General features: G+C 37.9%; 1 protein-coding gene across 1 annotated transcript in view; it reads left to right on the top strand.

Annotated features, from left to right (window-relative positions):
- The window catches only part of LOC101846668 (MMS19 nucleotide excision repair protein homolog), a 32,212-nt gene that overhangs the window by 8,221 nt on the left and 1,171 nt on the right, over positions 1 to 22,820 (top strand). The window contains exons 6-25 of the mRNA XM_005103682.3: positions 277 to 402; positions 871 to 932; positions 2,518 to 2,679; positions 3,016 to 3,093; positions 4,961 to 5,056; positions 5,471 to 5,516; positions 6,828 to 6,982; positions 8,330 to 8,405; positions 9,353 to 9,566; positions 10,300 to 10,394; positions 11,118 to 11,225; positions 12,163 to 12,391; positions 13,527 to 13,629; positions 14,183 to 14,254; positions 15,143 to 15,269; positions 16,179 to 16,348; positions 16,873 to 17,062; positions 18,854 to 18,936; positions 20,089 to 20,256; positions 21,757 to 21,917. Of these exons, the coding sequence (XP_005103739.1) occupies positions 277 to 402; positions 871 to 932; positions 2,518 to 2,679; positions 3,016 to 3,093; positions 4,961 to 5,056; positions 5,471 to 5,516; positions 6,828 to 6,982; positions 8,330 to 8,405; positions 9,353 to 9,566; positions 10,300 to 10,394; positions 11,118 to 11,225; positions 12,163 to 12,391; positions 13,527 to 13,629; positions 14,183 to 14,254; positions 15,143 to 15,269; positions 16,179 to 16,348; positions 16,873 to 17,062; positions 18,854 to 18,936; positions 20,089 to 20,256; positions 21,757 to 21,917 (2,521 nt within the window). The remainder of the gene's footprint in view (positions 1 to 276; positions 403 to 870; positions 933 to 2,517; positions 2,680 to 3,015; positions 3,094 to 4,960; positions 5,057 to 5,470; positions 5,517 to 6,827; positions 6,983 to 8,329; positions 8,406 to 9,352; positions 9,567 to 10,299; positions 10,395 to 11,117; positions 11,226 to 12,162; positions 12,392 to 13,526; positions 13,630 to 14,182; positions 14,255 to 15,142; positions 15,270 to 16,178; positions 16,349 to 16,872; positions 17,063 to 18,853; positions 18,937 to 20,088; positions 20,257 to 21,756; positions 21,918 to 22,820) is intronic.

Below are 22,820 nucleotides of genomic sequence, written 5' to 3'. Positions count from 1 at the left end.
AATTTTTGTTGTTGTGTATTCATGTTTGAAACTTCTAAAAATACAACAAACTATTTTAGATCTAATGTTGTCAAGTAATTCAGCTTCTTGCAGCTTTAGAAGTTTATATTGAATGTTGTGTTTCATGCTTGAAAATGAAAATCTACAGATAATCTACAGAAATTTTCTACAGAGTAACTTCTAAATTTTGTGAAGGCTTTCTTTAGTTAAGAGAGGACTCTCATGACAATAGTAGTGAGTGATAGTGATGAATATACTTTCAATGTTTTCTTTCAGATGTGGAGGAAATGGGTGGTGACTTTGTCATTGGTTTTATTCAACAAATGGATTCTGAGAAAGATCCGAGGAATCTGATGATTGCCTTCAACTGCGCCCAGTTTATAAGCTCAAGGCTCCATCTAGGTTTGGAAATGTTTTTGTTTTTTATGGTTGTTTGTGTGCACAAACACTTGAAATAAACTGCCGAGAAGACTTTTAAAGTGTTATTAAGGCTTTAAAATGTTTTGTTGTCTTGGCATCTGTAAAATAATGGCATCTTTGTTATTACATTTTTTGAGAAGTGGTGCTTAGTTTATCTTTGTTCTTAAATTTTTACTGCAGCACTAAAATAGACTGTCGCAGTATTCAATCTCCAATGTGATTAGTTTTGCCAATATTTTGATAAAAAAAGCTGACCATTGACACTTACCACTAATGAACTTACTATGTTTTGCTAAGTAAATTTTTGAAAAGTATCTGCTGTTTTAAAGATTGCTTCTTGGTACTTATAAGACTAATAGAGAGACATATCATTGATGGATTTCGTAGATGTGTTATTCTTGATCAGTTCTCTTTCTCTAAGGAGTTATTCCTTTTTGACATTTTTTTCAGGGGCATTTACTGAAGAAATGTTTGAAGTCCTTGGCTGTTATTTTCCAATAGACTTCACTCCCGTAAGCTTTGTTTGTCCCATCTGTGTTTATGCAACACGTTTTAATTTAGTATAATAATAATAATAAAATAATTATAACAATAAAAACCACAAAAACAACAAAAATGATAACAACAACAACAACAACAATAATAATAATAATAATAATAATAATAATAATAATAATAATAATTACATGCCATTTGTAAGCACATTTCCCAAATTAACTATGCTGAATGGACTCTTACAAAATGTATGAATAATTTTACAACTCTTTGAGCACATTAAGATTTCTTAAGATGTAGGACCACTTTGTTAATCTCCATTTCTGTTATGACTATGCCTGGTGAGTAGAAAGTCCTAAAATTTCCTCCCACAAACCAAGTAAAAAAATAAAGCCCTGTCAGGGACCCAAACCAGGGTCTTTCTCATTAAAGTCCAACATTATTCATTATTCCAACCAATAAACAAACCACATACACAGTAAAACCCTGATAACATGAACTTGGCAGCACCCCAATATCTTGTCTCACCATCTTGCAAAACAAAACCACACTCTTGTCACCTGCTGTGTGCACAAGAAGAAAAAAACTCAATTAAGGGTAGGAGGGTCCTGTGCCTGTTGATCATGTATCATGGATGTGTATTGACAATGGTATGCTACTGTGAGCAAAAAAACTTGGGGGGGGAATACGTGTTGTGTTGTCGACCGACCAGAAGATGCGATGAAAAGGCAGAACATTTCGTTGCATTAATCAGATTTTTAACAATTTTAATCATGTTTAGGGAAATGCCAATGCTTAGGAAAAAAGAGGGGGGAGGGGGGGAACAAGGATTTGAAGTCCTTTTGAGTTAACAGGAATTTTGTGTTAGAATGGCTGTATGTTCAACAAATCTACTGTACTTGCGTGAAAAATTGTCTTTGGAAAAAATTAAAAGTATGTTTTTGTGTTGTTGTTGTTGTTTTTTTTTCTTCCAAAAACAAAGTTAGGGCTCTACCTCATCGTAGTAATGTGAAGCATTTTGTTTTTTTAAGAGCATTATGTTAATATTATTTGGTTATGTCATCATGTCTTGTCTTCCTGCATGTCGTCACAGCAAGGATGGATTAGTTGATTATTACAGGAAAGGAGACTACAGGAAGAGGAAGGAATCTCATTGTGGTAGTTTGAAGGTTTAAGGATAGTGCATATCATGTCTCTATTTATTATCTTGGATAAAAAATGCTATGCTTTTTCACGACTCGTTGATAGATAGTAAAACAAAATTCTAATTCCCTGATAGGACTGTCACTTTGAAAGTTGCAGATGGTTGGTAGGGGCACTAGTATGGTCTGCTCCTTTTTTTCTCTCTCTGTTTATAGCCCTTATGTTCTACCCAAATATGGCAGTTATCACTCTGACTCTCTATATACGATATCTCAACACCACTCTTCTCTTTTTGAAGTTTGACTCCTCTTGTTTGCAGGATTCCAAAGATTGTTTGAGAATGCGTAGAACTGCTTTCCTTGTGTGTGTGTGTGTGTGTTGTTTGTGTAGTCACAAGCTGTCATTCTTTTAGCCAAACATAATTTTGTGTAAACACAGATGTCACTCTTTGACTTTCAGCCAGCAAACAATCCCCATGGAATCACCAAAGAAGATCTTATTCTAGCTCTAAGGAAATGTTTCTCTGCCACTGTCGACTTTGCTCAGCATTGTGTACCTCTCTTGGTGGAGAAGATGACTTCTGACCTCCAGTCCGCCAGGATGGATGCATTTCTCACATTGGTTTGTAATCTGTTGGTGTCTAGCTTGGTCGTTATGCTATAGTGGCACTGGTCTAGAAGTTACTCTATACTCTGAAGATATGGAATATTTTGAATTTGTGTTTGTGAAAAAGAAATATCCTGGCCTAGCAGGAAAACAAACTTGTAATACAGTTTAAAAAAAAACAAAAATCTTTACGAGTTGGAGAACAAGATTTTCATTTCAACGATTATAAAAGATTGTTCAAACTCAATGTGGTAAAAATGTAGTTCAACTGTATTTTATGGTTATTGATATGGGACTGAAAGATATTGTCAGTCTTATTGCACTCTACTTTTTTTTCTTTTCCTTTTCCAGACAGAATGTGCCCCTGTTTATGGTCGGAATGGCGTTGCAGAATTTCTTGGCTCTATAGTTTCTTGTGTGAAAAGAGAGGTAAGAAAAGGTGTTCTTTGACACTGAGTTTCTATTTTTGTAGTTGTGACTTTGGCCATTTGTTGTATTTGATTCACATTTGCTTGTGCAGGGTGGCCAGGGAAGTTGGAAATTGGACAAAAATTTATGTTTAGGTCGGATAAGTCGGATTTTTGTCGGAAAAATTATTTTACAACTGAAATGGTTGGATCAACATCGGCAATAAAAGGAAATCTTTAAGTAGCCTTGGGAAAAACCCGGGAAAATACATTAAAGTTCTCAAATATTTTAAAACCAAATCCGATAACGTCCCAAAGTTCTTTTTGTCGGTCACGATCATTCGGCTTTTCGCGGTCCTAGAGTATGTTTCATGTGAACAGGCGGCTATGGCGGCAAGCGGAAGTGTATGAGTGATACCGAGGCTCGATCGGGAAAATCTCGTTCTACTTTCGCTTTTTCTATCACCCTGAAATTTGCCGGTAATAGTCTAATAACACAACATTGTAACATGCAGTTTGTGCATTATAAATGTGGTGTCACCATGAAAATAAATCAGTATTTGTCACTTGTGTAAAAAGAAAAGAAAGTTATACTAGAGGCTTGTCGGGCTCGCCATCGTGACCGGTCAGTGAACCTGCACCTTTGTATGTCACAAGTGATAAGACGTCGAGTGAGTACTGCGAATGTTGGGGTCACCAAAGTTCATTCTAAGTCTTGAGTGCTGCGAAGTATAGGACTTTGGAATGGCGGCATTATTGATTTCTAAAAAAGATACACTCGGAGGGGGGGGGGGGGGGGGTGTTAAAGGCGACACGAGGGGATAACAACTGAACTTGGTTGCAAATTGTAGCATTAGCATTTAGAATTTTGATTGCAACGAGAGCTTTCTGCATAGCGCGTGTTGGTGCAGGCTTTGTGTGAAATCGGGATCCGTCATACCTTGTAAGCCATGTTATTGAACTAAGACTAAAGGGTTGGCGTGTCATTGGATAGGTGATAGTCAAGCGAGCTAATAAGCTCAGTGATATTTATATATAGAGAGGGATATGATATATACTAAGTTGGTTGGTGAAAGTGACAGCATCTATATTCTTTATCTAAAACCATGGAAAAACTCAGCAAGATAGTCTTTGAAGATTTGAAGAGTAGAAGATTGTCGGCACTTGGCATACTGAAACCCAGGCTAGGGACATACATTTTTTTGGGGGGGGGGGGGATTTTTGTGACTTTATGTGTAGACTATGTTTAGAGAGAGATCTAGACTAGATACACTATCATGGGAAAGTGCTACTTCATCAACACTGAGTGGTTGTCCAACCCTAAGTATTCAGAATGATTGATGGAGTATCCAAATGATAAAAGCAAGTTTAGATGTAAGATTTGTTCCCAAGTGTTTGTTATCGGTCATTCAGGTGTAAAGGCTTTGAACACTCACATGGTACCTGAAAAACACATGAAAGCCCAAACCAGCCAGTGTGGTGCCAAATCTATTCTTAGGTTTACCAAGAACAGAATGAGTGTTGTGAGCGATACTGAAAGGAGCTCCAACAGTAATATAATAATCAACGAGAGCAGTTGTTGACACGAGTTTTCTCATTCATGAGATGTTTTCAGACTCTAAAATAGCTGAGTTTCAGTGTAGTCGCACAAAACATGGCTACCTTGGAACATTTGGAATGGCAGCGGTCATCAAGTCCGCTATCTTAAGATGTGTATGAAATAGCCCCTTCTACGTGATTCTTTTTGAAGAGAGCCGTGACACTGACAGTTGCAAGATACAACTTGACTTATAGTAGTAGAATTTTTTTTAGTGTGGTAGGATTTTTAGGAGGAAGATTTCCCTGACCACCCTGTTGTTCAATAACGCATAGTTGTTTGTATTTTACAGGTATTAATGAATTTGACAGCCGAATTAGTTGAAACAGCCAAAGCCTGCGTTGTGGCTGTTTTCACTGCAATGACCCCGAAGGAAGATGTAAATGCGGTAAGTTCCTTGCTGAAAAGAAATAGTGTTTGACTTTTTGTCAGAATCTGTCTTGTGGATTTCATATTGTCTCTTGTTTCTGTGTGTTTATTCCTATTTTTTTTCTGGAGTATCTTTACTTGTGTTTTTTATTTTTGCATGTCTTATGTATTTATATTTGTCTTTTAGCATTTTCCTTTTGTATAATTAACGATTGAATTGTTTACAGGATAGAAAAAAAGTTTTCACATCTAAATTTTATTGCAACACAGGTTTTAAAATAGATGTTCAAAACTAATTCAGCCTGACCCCAGTAAGCTTTTCATTCAGACTTGGAATGCAATTTGCTAACAATAATATTGAAGAACCCCACAAAATCACCTACTTCAATAGTTTTTCTTTTAAAATCTTGGACTGTGTGTCTTTCATTCTCAGAGCAAAGATGATGCTGTGACTACCTCTGCTGTTGAACTCTACCAAGGTAAACCTGTCTGCAACTGGACTCTCTTTTGCTTATTTTGTATCTGTGTTTTTCAATCCAGTTTTGTTTGAAACTATAACCTCACAAGCAACAAACAAGTTTCTATGTTGTCTTTTGCTTTTTATTCTTGCCCTATGTTCAACAAGACCTTGAAACTGTATCAAGCATGACTCTGTTTTGGGGTGGACCTATGTTTTGGAGTGGACCTGTGCTTCATGGAGGCAATTGTACTCTTGCTTGAAATAGAGCTTTTGTATGTGGTGGTCTAACTTGATGTCAACATGACTGAATTGATTGTAGTTTGCTTTACATTTTGTGATACCTTATGTCTTGAATGTATGTGTACTAGTGCTGTGCAATCTTGAGGAAACAAAAAATCATCGAAGCTTCGAAGCGTGAGCTCACTATTCATGATTTTCGAATACCTCCGTCAAATGTTTTTGTCTAAAATATGATAAGCATAAACCCAGACCTAAGTTCTACTATTCTACTTTTGCCAGCTACTCACAGCGCCGTCGAATGGCTTTTTGTTATATGTGATAATCCCAGATCTAACTTCTGCCATTCGAAGCGTCATCGAATCATATTTTTTTTATATGTGATAAGTCCAGATCTAACTTCCGGTATTTGCAGCGCCGTCGAATAGTTTTTTCTTATATTGTGATAGTCCAGATCTGACTTGCGCTTTTCAACGCCAGTCACTGAGCGCGTGCGTGTTGTTGTCGCGTGCGCGCAGACAGTGCAATGTGTTGACATCACGTCACCGTTCATTGCGCTTCGAATTTCGAGTAGGGTTAGGGGAGTTCATTGCGACAGCTAACTTCATGGAAAAAACATTCACTGCGCTTCAAGAGGCAAGTGCCCTTGCTTGAGCTGTCCATAGTGTGACGAGTGAACATTGAATAATAAGAGCTACTCTCTAAAGGATTGTTTTATAACTCTTGTAGGCTCCTCTTATCACTCTGTCTCGTAACCATCAAATAAAGAGTATTTCTGTATATTTATCTTAATGATTTTAGATATAAATGTACTCCAATTTTTCTACGTTTGAGAAAAAGGAGACGAAAATCCATTAGATTTATCTGTTAAAAAAATCACACGGCATTCGAATGGCTCTGCCACGCTTCGAATAGCTGTGAATAGTGCAAAAATCATGAATGTCTAATAGTAAAGTCGAATGGGCACAGCACTAATGTGTACATCATTCTTTACTAAATTGTGGAAGTTAGTCCTTCTGTTTTTAATATTTACATTTCACCCCTGCCATGTTTTCTCCTATTTTTAGCTGCGAAATTGTTTTTTTTCTCTTAGATGTCAGCAAGTTTTTGGAAGGCTCAGATGTCACAAAAGGTTGTCTAGCGTTCTCTCTATGTCGGGCTGTGGCAAGTTCTTCTCCTTTGGCATTCTGCGCCATGACACCTCTGGTACTGCCTGTCTTAATACTGCAAGTCAAAAATCAGTCACAGGTAAGTTGGACCACCATCGTATAAAACATGTTGATAATTGCAGCCAAACCTTTCAGTATCTATTCATTTGTTCTTATGTTCATGGCCATTTGTTTTAACTCTTATCCTGCGTCTGTGCCCAGATGCGTATCTTATCAGCAACCGATTACGTTGGATGTGCCGGGCAGGCCGCCGGGGTCACTCAGTGTGTACTGTTGGTGTATAGCGCGCGCGCGCCGGGAAACGTGTGTTTTCACCATGAATACCGCGGGAGTGTGTTAACCAATGATGAAAATAACGCTTTATCCTTCATAGCTTTCTATTTATAAAGTGTTACAAACACATGAATAACCCCCTCTCACAAGCTGATAAGACATTACGAGTAGTTACGCCCATTCGAATAACCTTTCTGGACGCTCTTGTTGTTATGAATGACCTGAGGTTCGAAAGGGGATAATTTATGTCAATTTCCGAATGTTTTTCACTCAAATTGTTCTTTGTACTTGCACAATGGTATTCAAAACTATCAAACAAGCTTATTTTTTATCAAGTAGTATCATTTCATACAAAATCAAGCTCATTTGAAATATTTTGTATAGAAAAATGGAAGTCTTGTTTCTTGACTATCCTTTCGAGCTCCTCATGTCTAAGTGGGTCAATTTCTTCTATAATTTCATTGGACGAACATCTAGAGCTACCAACTTGGCATGTTTTGAATGAGACGTATGCCTCGATTACGAACCAACGCAGGCGGTTCTAGAAGAAGGCCACAAACGCATACAAACTCAAGCAGACTGACGCGCACACACTTGACATGCGTGAATGGGGATCCGACTCGGGACCCGAACGACACGTAAGAGGATGCGCGCTGCGCGTGCGCTGAGCGTGCGCTGAGCCAGGAGCTACACTGATTCGGGACCAGAACGTAGGCGAGGTGCCGAAATAGGCTTATCGGGCTACATAAACCCGGCTCCCGCAGGATGAGGGTTAATGTTTACAATAGATGGGTGGAAGAATAAAGTTAGAATTTGGACAGTCTCCTGTAGCTCTCGGCTAATAATATGTTATCCTCGATGGGCATAGGTTAGTAGTATTCCCACTTTACCCCTTTCCCACCAGTTCTGTTTCCATCAAATCTTTGTTGTTCTCTAGCCTATTCCACATGATAATCTTCAGTGTTGTATATCTGGAGGCTATACTTTAGTCCTCACTACTATGTCACGTCCCTTTTCTTTCTTTACAACAGCTTGGCTCCACTTTCAAAATGGGAAAATACATAGTAACTTTTTAGATGAAATGAACACTTTTCTTAAGGTTATATTTCTTTTTTTTTTTAATGCCTGTTTTTATATTTTATTGTTTAATCAGGTGTCCGTACAGCATTCATACCTCATGGAGCTTTCGGGTTTTGCTCAACAAATTGTGAAATTCAGTACAAACAGCGGTAAGTATAAGTGTCATCACTTGGTATCGTGTATTCAAAGTAGTTAAGTGTTATATAAGCAACTGTTGATTTCATTGTTTTAAAGAAAAAATAAATTGTTCCTTTGTTTTGCTTTTTTTATGAGCTAAGAGAATATTGCTTTTTGAGCCTTGTAGGTTAATGCACATTTGAGAAAACTTTACATGGTTCAAAAGTGCAGCTATTACACTCATTACTGCATTTGGGTTAAATTGTTGTTCTGCTCATTCGCAACTACATCATTAGTTTTGAGGTTTTCTCCTTTTCTCCTATTTCTTTTAAGATGTGTATGGCGTATGCAGAGAATAATAGTAACATCTCAATGACTACCAAAGTGAAAGTTCACAGTCCTGTGATCAATCTTTCTATACAACTGTGAATGCTGGACAATCACTAAAGACAGTAAAAATGAAATAGAAACAACAGAAATGTGGTTTCTTAGGAGACTGTTGACAATTTCTTGAAGGGAAGAGAAATCAAATGAGGTAGTACTTGAAGAAGCCTGCGTGTGCCGCTCGCTGATATAAACAATTAAAAAGATAAATGCAGTTTCTAGAACACTTAAATAAACATAAAGGCCTTGAACACTTAGCTCTCACTGGTAGAATTGAAGGCAAATGAGACAGGGGTTGACTCAGAACAGCTAGCTAGGAACGACTAAACAGATGGGCGATGGGGAAAGATCAGGATTATATTTTTATAACTTTTTCGAGAGCCTCCGAACAAAGGAATGCATGGTGAACCAAGATCGCTAATGTCTGTTGCTGATCTGGCACTCGATGGAACTTTAACAAAGATTCCATCACACTCATTCAGCTATTTTAAACTGTTGGAGGTTCATTTTTAAAAAAGGATGAGTGGCAGGGGGGGTTCTTTAAAATGTACTTTAGATTTAGTACACTTGTATTGGTTGTTTTTCTATTTCACAGAATCTGCCAAGAGTGTTTCAGAGTACATCGGTCCGGTCTGTGATGTGTTTGAGGAGTTACTTGCTACAAATGCCCAGGAACTGCAGTCACAGGCAGCACAGTCCTTGTCAACCTTGTGTAAAACAGAACAATTTGGAATTTCTCAGGAAAAATGTGTATCATATCTGAAACTTATGGCAACGCGAGCCATGCACACAGTGGATACTGCGCAGAGGTGAGATAAGTATAGATGTTATTGCTATAAGAATGTTATAGAAAACATGAAATGACAACTGATTTTAGAAAGTAGTAACAGAAATCATTTTTTTTTTAGTCCTAGCATAATATTTATCTGAAAATGACACCATCCGGTTAGGAAAATGAAGTGTGTCTCAATTGTTGTTTTCATTCATACTCATTGTTACTTTTTAACATTGTAGATTTAGTGAAAATATGAAGGTAAAGTCACAATGCAGTACGGAAAAGTGCATGCTGCTATTTTCTGTAGTTGCTTTGCTTATGGTATTATTCATTCTTTTTTCCTCTGGTCTAAAGAATTGCTAGATCTGGAACCTCCTGTCACATGCTGCAACAGAGTTTATTTTTGTTTCCAAATATTTTGGATATTTTAGGAGTTTTAATGACTTTGGTTAGTGTTAGTGTTTACATACTATGTGGCCGGTCTTGTGTAAAATATTGAAAGTAAATAGAAAGGTGGTCTAGAAGATGGGAGGGAAGGAAGTTAATTAAATAACTGAGGGTAGGTAGGGAAGTAAGAAGTAGGCTGTTGTGTGAGTAAGGAAGATGGATGGAGGCTTGTGTATATACATTATCGTTTGTTTATAGTATGTCTTTCCTGTAAGTCATTTTGGAGTGCATTCTCCAACATTTTACATGGCCTGCGCAGTTTTCTTACGATTTTTTTCTGTTGACCTCTTGAGTACTTTTTGTCCCTCTGTCTATTGCAGGAAGTTATATCTGTCTAGTGTTCATGAAGTTTTGAAGCAGCGGCCGAATGCAAGACCTGACATTACTGAATTGACAAAGGCTGCAATCAAATCAGGTTTGATGCTTCATGTTATGTTCTAAAAAAACGAAGGCGAGATAAGAACTTGCTTTTAATGAAGCCCTCTAAGGGACTATGTGCTGATTTGATTTCACTTTGCCATGTGTTTTAAGTTTTTTTGTTTGTATCATATTTTCCAGTTTTTGGCTGGAATTGTTAGGTATATCGAGTCTGATAAACTAATGCCTGAATGTTTTTAGAATATAAATCGTAGTCATCACTTGTACGTGCAATGTTGTTTACTGATTCTAGAAAACTGCTAATAAAACTTGTGAGCAAAGGATATCATTGTGTTTCTGATTTTGGAAAATGAGGAGTGTTTGGTAGATGCTGTGGTGAAGAAGGAGTAACCTGGGGAAGGTAACTAATAGGAGCTGAGTTGCAACCCTTGAAATCTCCCTAGCAACCTTGTCTGCCTCAGAACCTGCTTTTTTTCCCCCAATGACTAGGTTCTTAGGGGGGAGAGCATTGTATAAGATTAAAAAGCTTTAAACTCCAGATTCCTTACCTTACCTGTAAAGCAAAGGACCTGACACTCTGGCCAAGAAAGCAACAAAGTTGATAATATCTGTGGCATTTTTGGATTGAAAACATAACAGTCAGGGGGGCCCCCCCCCCCCCCCCCCCCCCCCCCCCCGGGTCTGGCAGGGATCACCTTTGAGAAGTTGAAAATTTGCTCCGAAAATTTGTCCATAATGAAGCTTTCTTTTGTTATGACAGGTGAAGCATCTTATGCGCAGGAAGTGTTGGTTGCCACGGTGACTGATGTGAACTCTTTTACTGATGTTAACAATTTCTTCCTCAAACACATTTCACAAGCAGGCACAGGTAACCTCCTTTTTAAAAAATACTTTTTGTGGAAGGGCTTGGGTGCTTGTAGTGATATTACTGAGAGGGGAAAAAAGGCCCCTGCCCCTCAAATCTAGGTGATCTTGTGGAAATTTTTCTGTACAGATAGTTGACATATTCTTACTGAGAATTTGCATTGTCTGTTTATTTTTAAACTTATTTTGGTATTGGTGACCTATGACAGATTTTGTAAGTTTGGTAATGGGTAATGGCTTCTGCTCACTGCTAATAGAAGATGCTGAGTTCTTAAAGAAAATTTTTTTTGTACTGATAACTTTAAAATTTTAAGGTTATCGTTATCATTTAAGATTTACCTCTCCAAGGTCCTTACTGGCTCTCCTTCAGCTCTGTTGACGGCGCTCATATGATCTAATGCAGTTGTGAGCGCTGTAAAACGTTACTAAAAAGAAAGCTCAGTTGATATACTGGATTATTCAGCGGATGGCCCTTGATTTGAATCTCCAACTGGGCGCTTTTAAATAAAAGTTGTTTTATGGAGATTTTAAAGCTCTTGACCCATTTGGTCGGAGATGGACACAAAATTTGGAGGTCCCGCCTCTTATATAAACTTACAGTGTTGAAAGTGTCCTTAAACTGATACAATGACAACAACAAGGTCCTTACAAATGACGCATATGACAAGGGCTGGGTACAAAGGGGAGGGAATAGTTATTGGTGACACTTTGAATGATACTCGAGTGAAAGCATCTCAGCTGGAAGCTTTTTCTGGGTTTTCTGCATACCACAGATATCGCTGATGTATCTACCACAGATATCACTGATGTATCTACCACAGATATCACTGATGTATCTACCACAGATATTACTGATATATCTACCACAGATATCACTGATATATCTACCACAGATATCACTGATATATCTACCACAGATATCACTGATATATCTACCACAGATATCGCTGATGTATCTGGCCATGCAGAGTCTGTGAGGGAGCTCTTATCGCAGCACGTCTCTGACCCAGAGGTCATGGCTGTGGTGCTGGAGCAGTTGGCTTTTCCTGTTGTGATGTCAGTCGTGACTCACAGCTGTCAGTGGAAAGATGACGACAAGGAGAAGGTCTCTCAACTGCTCACTGTCGTCAGCAATATCTTGAAGATATTGGGCTACTCCATGCAAAAAGGGTGACTTATAGAACTTTTTTGGCCTTGCTAGGTGTATTTATTTGTTATATAGCACATTATTTTCTTATTTACTCTTTTAAGGAAACAAGTTTCTTTTACAATTCTATACATTTAATATAAAGTGAATATTACTTCTAGATTCTTGTGTCAATATAGACTTATGGTGGCAATATCTCTGAGATAAAAAGGTCTTGGTATCTTATCAGGTAGATTGGTCTTTTTCTAATAACATGGAAGAAAGTGTTTAATTTTGAAACAGTTTTTGTTGATTTGGAGATCAGTGAAACAAATTTTGTCTTGGGATTTCACAAGACTTTTTCAACCACGTGCACTCTTCATAAAGCGGTATGTTGATGAGAGGAACAAAGTTCGGCCATCACACCTTTGGCAGCAACAGAAACTATTTTCCGCTTTTTGTAAATATTGAAACATGTTTAGCATTGAGAATGTGACTGGTTCGCTTGAAACTCCTCTTTACTTCAAGTCGTTGTCCCCAACTCCCCCCTTGGTGGTAACAGTATGTCGCCTCAGAACTAATTTGGACAAAATAGTTCTGAGGCGACGAGCAGTCTAGTGCTCAGGTTATTGGACTTGTAATTGTAATTGTAATTGTGAGATTATGAGTTCAGGGGTTTGAGGCCCTGCTTCATCCACCATTCTTTGGGAAATGCACTTTACACATGAATATTCCTATTTGGCTCGGTTCTATTGGAAAGTTTGGAGGTCCCACCTTTTAAATAACCTTTCAGTGTATCAAAGTTTGTTAAACCTGTCCAATTTTTTCACTCTGTTCCTTTGGGCTGTCAAGGTTTTAAAGCTCTGCTTGTGGTAGAAAGGAAAAAAATAGAGGGGTATGGGGTGGGGGGGGGGGGGGGGGAGGGTGTTGTTTGGAAGAGTTCATTTTCAACTTCAATATCCATGATGTGAAAGAAACAGCAGTGCTGCCCTGTTGTTTTGATATATATGTCAGTCTAAACTCTTACTGTTGTCTGTTACATAAATCTAGCCAGGACATTTGTCACAAGATTGTAGCCCACAGTTTGTTTCCTTTTAAGCTATATATATTTATATATGTATACAAAGTGTTCTTTTAATATCATTTAAATGCAACTGATATTTTAATTATCCTTGCTAGGGATGTCACCAAACTGTGGGATGCATTGCAGAAGTTCTATCTCCTGGGTGATGCTCATGCTATTGGTTTGTCTGGAGATTTTCCTGCTTTGACTCCTTTGCAGGTGAGCTTCTACTTTGGGTGAAGAAATTTGTCTTTTTTTTGTAGAACTAAAATTCCTATTATTTAGCCAGGCTTACTTGAATATAAAAGATCCCAAAATGTCATCTAGAGATTGTGAGTTTGATTTCTGATGGGGCACGGTCCTACATTTGGTCTTCAGGAAAAATGCTGTTCTCAATTTTTAAATTATCACATCACTTTGTTGCAAATTGTGTCGGGAATCTGGTTTTAGGTAAAGTTGCAATAAAACGATATTTAATCTTGGGAGTGATTTTCTGTTTTTTAATATTGTTTTTTGTTGTGGAAACAAGATTTAAGCTTTGTTGCATGGGTTGTAATGGACCTTGCCGAACTCTTGCTTTTCTTGCTTGCTGGAATATTTTCATTTAGAATACTTTAAATGAGCACCTTGAACTACTTGTACTAGATACTTTTAGAGCTATTACTGCTCAATATTTCCAGTACAAAAATACTTACAGTTTGTTAGCATGCAGTCTTTCTTTTCCTAATTCTTATTGTCAAAATGAATTTGTCAACTGATTCTTCTTCCACAGCCCAAATCTCCCTGGCAACAGACGCGACTCATCGCTTTGTTGGAGGGATTTGTGGAGGGGGTCAACATCCAGGTACGTTACCTCATTAACTCTATGACCATATACGGAAGGCTTTGCATATTTGTACACAACTAGTTTTTTCCTCCTAAGTTTCAGCATCACAAATTTCCCTATAAATGTGAGCCTATCTAATCCATACTGAATAAACATCAAACAGTAGAGAGGAATGCTCCATGTAATTAAGATACAGTTTGATTATGAATAAGATAGATATGCAGGGATTTCATAGATTTATGTTATGATTGTAAACAACCAAGCTGGGGCATGTGGCCAGCTGAACTGGCATGCCATATGATAAGAATACGTATTATCTTTTGCTTCAGTACTCAGGGTTCAGCTACCTATGTGTTGTATCAAGTCGTAAGCTGTCTTTAAAAATCTATTGCACAAAGCTTCTACCATAGGAATATGAAACAAAAACAGGTCATAGTGTTATTTGGATTCACCTACTCAGTTCATTTGCTGATATAAACCACACTTTTGAAGGCGCTGACCACTAAGTAGGCTGGACCTTTTTCGCTTTCTGTTTTTTTCTTACGGCCTCTTTTATTATAAAGGCTTTAGGGTCATTGTCCTTTGTTCCTTTGGGGGTTCTTTCTATTTTTAGATCTAAGAGTTCAAGGTTATATTAGATTTGTCTTCCACAGTTCTCTATACATAATTGTTCTAAGTGAATTGAAGGCTATATTTACTTCCGTAGGGTGATATTGTAGTGAAGGGAACACGTTTTTCCACTTTATTTGAGGTCATCTTCTACGAATTTTTGAAATTTTGAAATGAGTTACTACTTCTTCAATCAACCTCTTTAGGTAATGTGTAATCACTTCTATATTTTGTTTCTTGTCAAGAGCTCCTATTATAAGTGCATCATGTGCAAAGTTTTTATTTTGTGTATTTCAGTGGACTGTGGAAAATAGGGAAGCCGTGTTCGAATCTGCCTTTGGGTTTGCCTTGTCTTGCGAAGATGAGTTTTCTCACATTGCTGCTTGCAAAATTGTAGCATCAATGGTGAACAAAGCCCCTCTTGGTATGTATTAAGTTGGCCATTCTGAATTTGTTTGGGTGTTTTGAAACATTAATGATGTATAAGATGCATGTGCATCTATGTGAATTTGTATGTTTGGATTCTATAAGAAGCAAAGCAAACTCTTCAAAATGAAAGAAAAGAAAGCAAATATTATGCAGTTTAGTTTGGAATTGTTTTAGATGTTTATATAAATGGCTTTTTAAAAATACACTCTCAGATTTCCAGATTCCAGAGGACAGCCTTCTGTGGAACACATATATGCCTTTAATAAGTGTGCAGTGGTGTGCTAGTTAATTCTGCAGTATCATAGTACCCTCTGGTTTCTCTTTGCTGTCATCTTGCATCATGGATGAACAGATCATCTTGTATCAAACAAATGGATTCCTGATTTTACGTAGCTGTCAGCCAAGCTGGACGGCCAGGTATATGATATAGATACTGGTCTTCAAGTGTGATGCAATTGAGAAGAACTAGGAGACTAATTTTTCTACAATTTTCTTTTAAGTGGACTTTGACTATTGTTGAATCAATGTTTCTTAACAGGTGAAATGATAACCTCTCATACAAAGGTTTTATAATCTTGGCAAATTGGTTCTGTGTCTTTCAAAACTCTTAAAAAGGCTTTGCCCCCTGTTATAGCTATCAAGGGCACACTGTAAGCTTGGTTAGTATCATGCTTGAGTATTGAGTAGATGATCCTATTTTGAATCCCCAACAGGGCATTCTGAACTTGAGTTGTTTTTTTGGGAGTTTTTAAAGTTCTCCACCCATTTGGCGGATGGACATTTAATTCAGAGGTTTTAATTAATAACCTCACAATGTTTAAAGGGGCGTTGAAGCTGGATAATGACTAACACAGTGACCAATGAAAGCCATTAACCTCTGTAATATTTCTGGATTCTGTACCAGGTGCTCAAATTCATTGGTTGCTGGAACCTGTGATGGAGAAAAGTAAGTCTGCGATGAGCAGCAACAGTGGACAGTCGGCCTCCTGTCTGCGTGCCCTCACTCTGTGGATCTGGCTCACCAAGGCCATGGAGTGTCGCTCTCATTCTGCCGCTGCTCTCTTCTCTTCTCATGTGAGTGGTTTGGGAGAAACGAGATGTTGTTGCTGCTGCTGCTGATGTTGATGTTGTTATAAATTCAGCATTTTACGAGGAACAAGAGAATACAGGTGTTATTTTTTTTTTTGCGCGACAACAGGACTTCCGTAAATATATGTGTGTTTGTGTGTGTATGTGTGTGTGTGTGTGTGTGTGTGTGTGTGTGTGTGTGTGTGTGTGTGTGTGTGTGTGTGTGTGTGTGTGTGTGTGTGTGTGTATGAGAGAGAGAGAGAGAGAGAGAGAGAGAGAGAGAGAGAGAGAGAGAGAGAGAGAGAGAGAGAGAGAGAGAGAGAGAGAGAGAGAGAGAGAGAGAGAGAGAGAGAGAGAGAGAGAGCGAGAGCGAGAGCGAGAGAGAGAGAGAGAGAGAGAGAGAGAGAGAGAGAGAGAGAGAGAGAGAGAGAGAGAGAGAGAGAGAGATCATAATAAAACAAAAAGTTTATATTGTGGAAAATGAATTTATTGTTTTATTGTTTCAGTTTGCCTCACTTTATTCCTTCCAGCTTGTATCTGTAGTGGGGGATCCGAATCTAGGACCTGCTGCTGCCCGAGGCCTAGGTCATGTGGTGCAGGATGGGGACGATATTTTCACCACAAAGCTCAACGGAAGCACCACACCCTTGTACAAACAACGGTTTTTCACTCTTAACTTTAAACATCTGTTGGAAGGCTATGAACAAGCAAAGTCTCAAGGTATTTGGACACTGCTTTTCATTACAAGTTTCTCTCACCCTCTTGTCTAAGGTGAAAATTTTTCTCAGCGTCATCATTGCCCTTGTCACCTTACATTAGGGTACACATGAACAATCATGTGCCATCTTTCCCTATCCTGGGCTAGCTTCTTGATATTATTCTGTGTCTTCCCTCCTTTCTGTGCATCATTCTCAGTGACTCTTCTCCACACCCCAAACTATGTGCATACATATTTGCTGGTTTTTCATTAGATTGCGGCAGCCATCAGAATTTACCCAAATGGTTATTGATACTTGTCAAGTGAAACGAGATACATCCTGTTCTTTTTCAACACGATATTCAGAGCGCCAAAATTTTGGTTAGTTATAGTTTTAAAGGCTTTAAAGAAAATAGCCTGTGTTTTGTTGGTTTTAAAGAAAAATCTAACCTTTGGATCCTGGATTTCATGACAATTGTTTACTCTTACATGGTCATGTCCTTATCTGTATAACGATATAGTTATATTAGAACCCCCCCCTTCATCCAACTACAGTGAGTGAAATGTGCTTGAAGATTAAATATGACAGCATATTATTCCCCCTGTGGTTTCCTCCAAAAGATAGAAACAATTGATTTGGTTTGCCATTGTTTAATACAGCATGAGCATAGACTTAAAAAACCCACAGACTTGAAGACAGTCTCAAGGAAAGAACTGAGATAGTATCTCCATTTTTTTAATTGATGGAATCCTTGCTGCAACATCTTTTAATGAATGCGTAAAACCATTTTTTGTTTAATGCTGAAAAAGAAGAAATCGCTATTGATAGATTTTAAAGAAGTAGTGTTTCTGGTTTCTTGAAACATTTTGTCGTCCACACTCACGGAAATAAAAAGAACTGAAAAGATTTTGTTGTAAGATTTTAATTTAAAGTTATTGGAAAAGGTGTTAGATTTGATTCTAGCTGTGCACCTCATACTAGAAAAAAGCAGGTGGAAAAATCTTGTGCTTTCAGTGTCATGTAAACAGACCACCTGACTATAGACAGTGAAAGGTCTTGTCCGGTTTTTTTTTTGGTAAGTGTTTTACGGCGCTCGCAACTGCATAAGGTCATATGAGCGTGCGGGACTTACCAAACATTTTCAATTGGTAGGAAATTTTGAATTTTGCCCGGATGTCGGCTGCAGCCTACTCTTATCGATTTGGACCACCAAGGGATCTTTAACGTGCGCAACTTGCACGTGAGACCTCCGAGATTTTTCACCCTTGTCCGAGGAGGCTAGGTGTAGATCTTTTCTACCAGAAGATCAGGGGTGTGGCTGAAAGACAGCTGTTAGAAGGAGCCAAGGAGTAGCAGTAGAAAGGCTGAAGAAAGAGTCAGGAGCCCAGTGGAGGGGGCAAAGGAGGTGAAGGGGTGGGGGAAGAAAGTGGAACGAAAGCAGACAATAGAATATTGCAAGAGAGAAGGAAAGTGGGTGAAAGGAGACAATTTTAGAGAAGAAAATTTTTCCTTCGTCGTTACCCAGATTCGAGCCCCCGTGACCTTTGAATGAGAAGCAAACACCTTAACCTCCAGGCCGCGAGAGCCTACCTTGTCAGTTTGTTAGTGTTTTGGCGTGTATAATCTGCAGCATGCATTATATATTTCCCTGGAACCCGAGAAATGTAATAATGCTTTGGAGTTGTGTTCTAGGGGCTGCTGGGGTAATAATAATTGTAAAGTGCATGGAGCTTGCTTTACAGTGTGGATGTGCTATGTAAATGCAGTTAATATTTGAAAAAAATATTATTTATTATGTTTACTATTATTTCAGAAGTGAAACAAAACTACTTAACAGCCATATGCTTGCTGACATCACATCTCCCCTTGCAGGTGCTCAAACCACATTTGTCCAAAGTAAGTATATAAACATGTGAGACTTGAGTGTGTTTGTGATTGTTTTGAAAAATAAACAAAATTTAGCAATTTAATGAGTTTAAAAAAATCATAAATTATGTATTTGTGTCAAGACGCTCGTTAATTTTTGGGCAATTGGAGCTATTGGTTTTCTGATAGCTGATTTATTTGCCTTGCTTCTAATGAAATAAATGAAAACAGAGAAATTACATATTTTTTGCCTTTAATAAATTTTTTTCCGTAAAATTCACATGGAAATGTGTTTTTTATAAGGACATAAAAGAGGTTGAGCAAAAAAAAAAAATTCGATACAAATTTCCAAACTGGTGGAAAAATGCCTGTTTCTCTAATTTTGATATTTTGACGAGACGACCGCCTGATTTCACCGCGTTGCCTCACATATCTCATCCTCCTTCCCATACCCCACCATGTACACATAGACACATGCCAAAATAAAAGAATAAGTTATGTTACTGATTTTATAAAATTGTCTGTTCTTATGTGCTGTAACTGGTAGTATGAAATAATCCAGAGAACCAGATTCCTCTTTACACTTCAGACAGTTTCATAAGGGGGAACATGAATGTTGCTAAATTTTTTTTCTGCAAATCTTTGAAATTTATAAAAACTTTCATTTGTCTCAGTTTCATTAAGTATATGTTGCTTTTAAGCACAAGGGGGCTATCCCGAAAAATGCTGTTTTGAGAAAATGGAAGGTAAAATTTTTGCCCCTTGTTCAGTTTTTTTAAAAGACAAGGAGGGTTTTCTCTATAACCAAACAAATATACACACCAATGAAACCCAACTTCTCCTATAGGTAGGGCAATGCCCACCTTTTGGTGTATGTCAAGATTTCTGGAAACCCCCAAAATCTAGGTTAGCCCGCTTGTCCTTAAAAGCGACCATATGTGATAATGAACCTTTTAAGTCCTGAAAGGACAAGGATTGACAGTTGCCTGTTTGTCTACTCTTTCCACCACTTTCAGTGTCGCCTCCCCTTTTAAGATAACTTGATATTTGCTTGATGTTGTGGTTGGATTTATACCAAAACCATTGCTCTTTTGTCATTCTCAAATCATGACAGTTATTGTTTCTTTTTACAGTTATGGATTCAGTATAATTTGAATTCCTTTATTGTCCCTTATTTTCCAGTTAGTGCCCTTGCTTCTGTCATCTCTGGAGCAAGCAGGAGGACAAGCACACAGTCAGACGTTGCTGACTTTGGGTGCTGCAGTTTCATCTACACCAGATGTGATAACGCCACATTTGGACTCTGTAGTTCCCAACTTGCTGCAAATTGCTCAGAGAAACCAGTCTATGGTAAACTGTTCATTTTCAGTTGTATTATTAATAAGTTTTTTTTTTGCTCGAATAGCTTTCTCCCATTAACCCTTCCGGCCCTAGCCATTTTTGTGCACTCCCTAACCTCAGTCCCAGCCAATACAGCAGTGTTTCAGAAAAAGAGGGATGTGTTCTAAAAAATGATGTAGTGTCTTTGTAACTAGGTTTAGATAATAACATATAACGATATTTAAGGGTAAATAAACAAATATTATGAAAATCAAAGTTTAATTAGGTTCTCTAATATATAGAAAAATACGCGAATTCGGTACCTCTGGAAACTGAGAAAAGGTGGAGAGTGTTTGTTCGTGGCCTATATCCTGACCCAGGGTGAGAAAGGCAATGATGATGATGATGGAAACTGAGAATATACGCTATTTGGATCGTGGGAGGTACAAGCGCTGCTGAAAATATATGCGCATGGGGCTGGAAGGGTTAAGATTGAGCTTTTTGTCAAAACAGAATGAATCCGTAAAATTCAGGGATAAAAGTTTTCCTGCTGAAGCGAAAATCCTGCTTTTAGAAGTTTCCTGGCTGTTTGCTGTGATCAAATGTCCCAAATACTTATTATATCTGTTTGTTCAACGTTATTTCGTGTACGTTTAATGTGAAAGGTAGAATAACAAAATTTTTTTTTTTTTTTCTGAACGCGCTCCACAACTTCAATATTTTCAGGCTTTTTTGTTGGCAGGAAATTTTTATCCCCAAAAATTAATGAGTTTAGTGGAGCTTCAAATGTGCATGGCATTTGCCACCTCCCTGTCCCCCACACAGACTCAAGGACAAAGCAACACCATCCCTCGCCCCCTTTGCAATTATCTTAACCCCCAAGGATAAAAATCTTTTTTAATACGTAAGTGCTTTTATTATAAGGTATTTTCTGTTTGCTTTCTCCAATATAAACTACTTCATTTTCTCATCTCTGGTTTCCCTGTACCGTCTTATACTTCTTACATTCTTTGTCAACAGTTCCCTTCCAAGTTAATAGGAATCAATTTCATTTTTATTAAAAAGTGGAGAGTGTTTTGGATGATTCAGTGTAGTTAAAGAAGTTAAAGTAACCTCTGCTGTGCACTACATACCTGGTCAAAGGCAAATCTTGTGTTTAGATATACCTAAGGCTATGAACGAAGTCTCTAAATGTGTGGCTTTAGATACCTTAGGCGAAGTGCACTTATCGGTAGGTCTGGCTTTAGTTCATATTTCATTATTGTCCTTTTCGATGCTGAATGATGAGTTTATGCAAGGTTTGTGGGGATTAAAGTACAATTTGCTCTTCTTCTAATCCTTTCCTTTTATCGGAGAGTCTTGCTGTCAGCCTTGGAGTGTGTGGAGGCTCTAACATGTCTTCTAGCTAGCCTTTCTTTTCTGTTTTCGTAACTCAGAATATTGAATTGATTTAATTGTTAAAGCTCTGTTGGGAAGAAAGTGGAATGCACTTCTTTTACTATATTATATGTTACTTCTTTGTTTTGCCAGAGAGTCCGGATATCAGCCTTGGAGTGTCTGGAGAATCTCACTAACTTACAAATGCTTGCCCTTGCTCCGTATGAAAAACGTGTGGTGCGGGAACTGGGGCCTGTACTTGATGATCGGAAGCGTCTTGTGAGGAAACGAGCCGTGGAGGCCCGAGCTGCCTGGTATGTTTACATGTGAGGTATCATGGTGAAATTGGGCGCTCATCAAAATAATGAAATCGAAGAAACTTGCATTTTTTCTGCTGGTTTGGCAATTTTTATCGAATTTTTTTTTTTGGCTCAACATCTTTTATGTCCATTTAACTTCACGTTTCTGTGTGAATTACCCAAAATGTTGATTGCAGGTACAAAAACTAAATTTTCAGTTTTCAAGGACTCTCAAGCTATGGAAATCACCAAATTGTGGTGGCCATTTTCTCATTAATTAATTTTACTACTGAAACCAGGCGACTCCACCTCCTTCAATCGCAAATATCTCGACTCCTATTCAAGATAGAAGGGTATTTTTTTTCATCCAAAAAAGCAAAGCAAATGGCTTTAAGAATGATACCAATGACTCCATATGGCCAAAAATTGTTGAGCGCCTGATTCCACCACGTCGTGACACACATGGGTTAATGTGGGAGAAAGAGCTGGTATGGACATAGAAGAATGTGTTGTTGTGTTTGATTTGAAATGTTGTGAGGTTTACTTCTTTACCATGTTTGATCTAGGGCCAATTAACGTTAAGTCATATTGGATTCAATTTTTGAAAAATTGTTTTCATATTTTTGAAATTAGTCTCTCAGTTGTTCATGTAGGCTCAGTTGTGTTTTCATGATAATCTGTTGTAAAGTTTGTGTCAAGTACTCACTGTGTAAAGAAATTTGGATTCATTTGATTTATTTCAAAGAAAAGGAACAAAAATCAGGGAGAACAGATTGATAAAATAATAAGTTGAACATTAAGAGCATTCTTAACCTTTTCATGTTGTGCCTCTTCACTCCTTTCGTTTTGATAAAAAAAAATGTTTGGAAATTCATAGATTGGGCTTCTCAGTCTAGGTTGTTTGCTGGGAGATGACAA

Source organism: Aplysia californica, unplaced genomic scaffold, assembly GCF_000002075.1.
Source record: "Aplysia californica isolate F4 #8 unplaced genomic scaffold, AplCal3.0 scaffold00386, whole genome shotgun sequence".
Taxonomy (NCBI): Eukaryota; Metazoa; Mollusca; class Gastropoda; order Aplysiida; family Aplysiidae; genus Aplysia; species Aplysia californica.
This window is presented reverse-complemented; position numbering and strand designations above follow the sequence as displayed.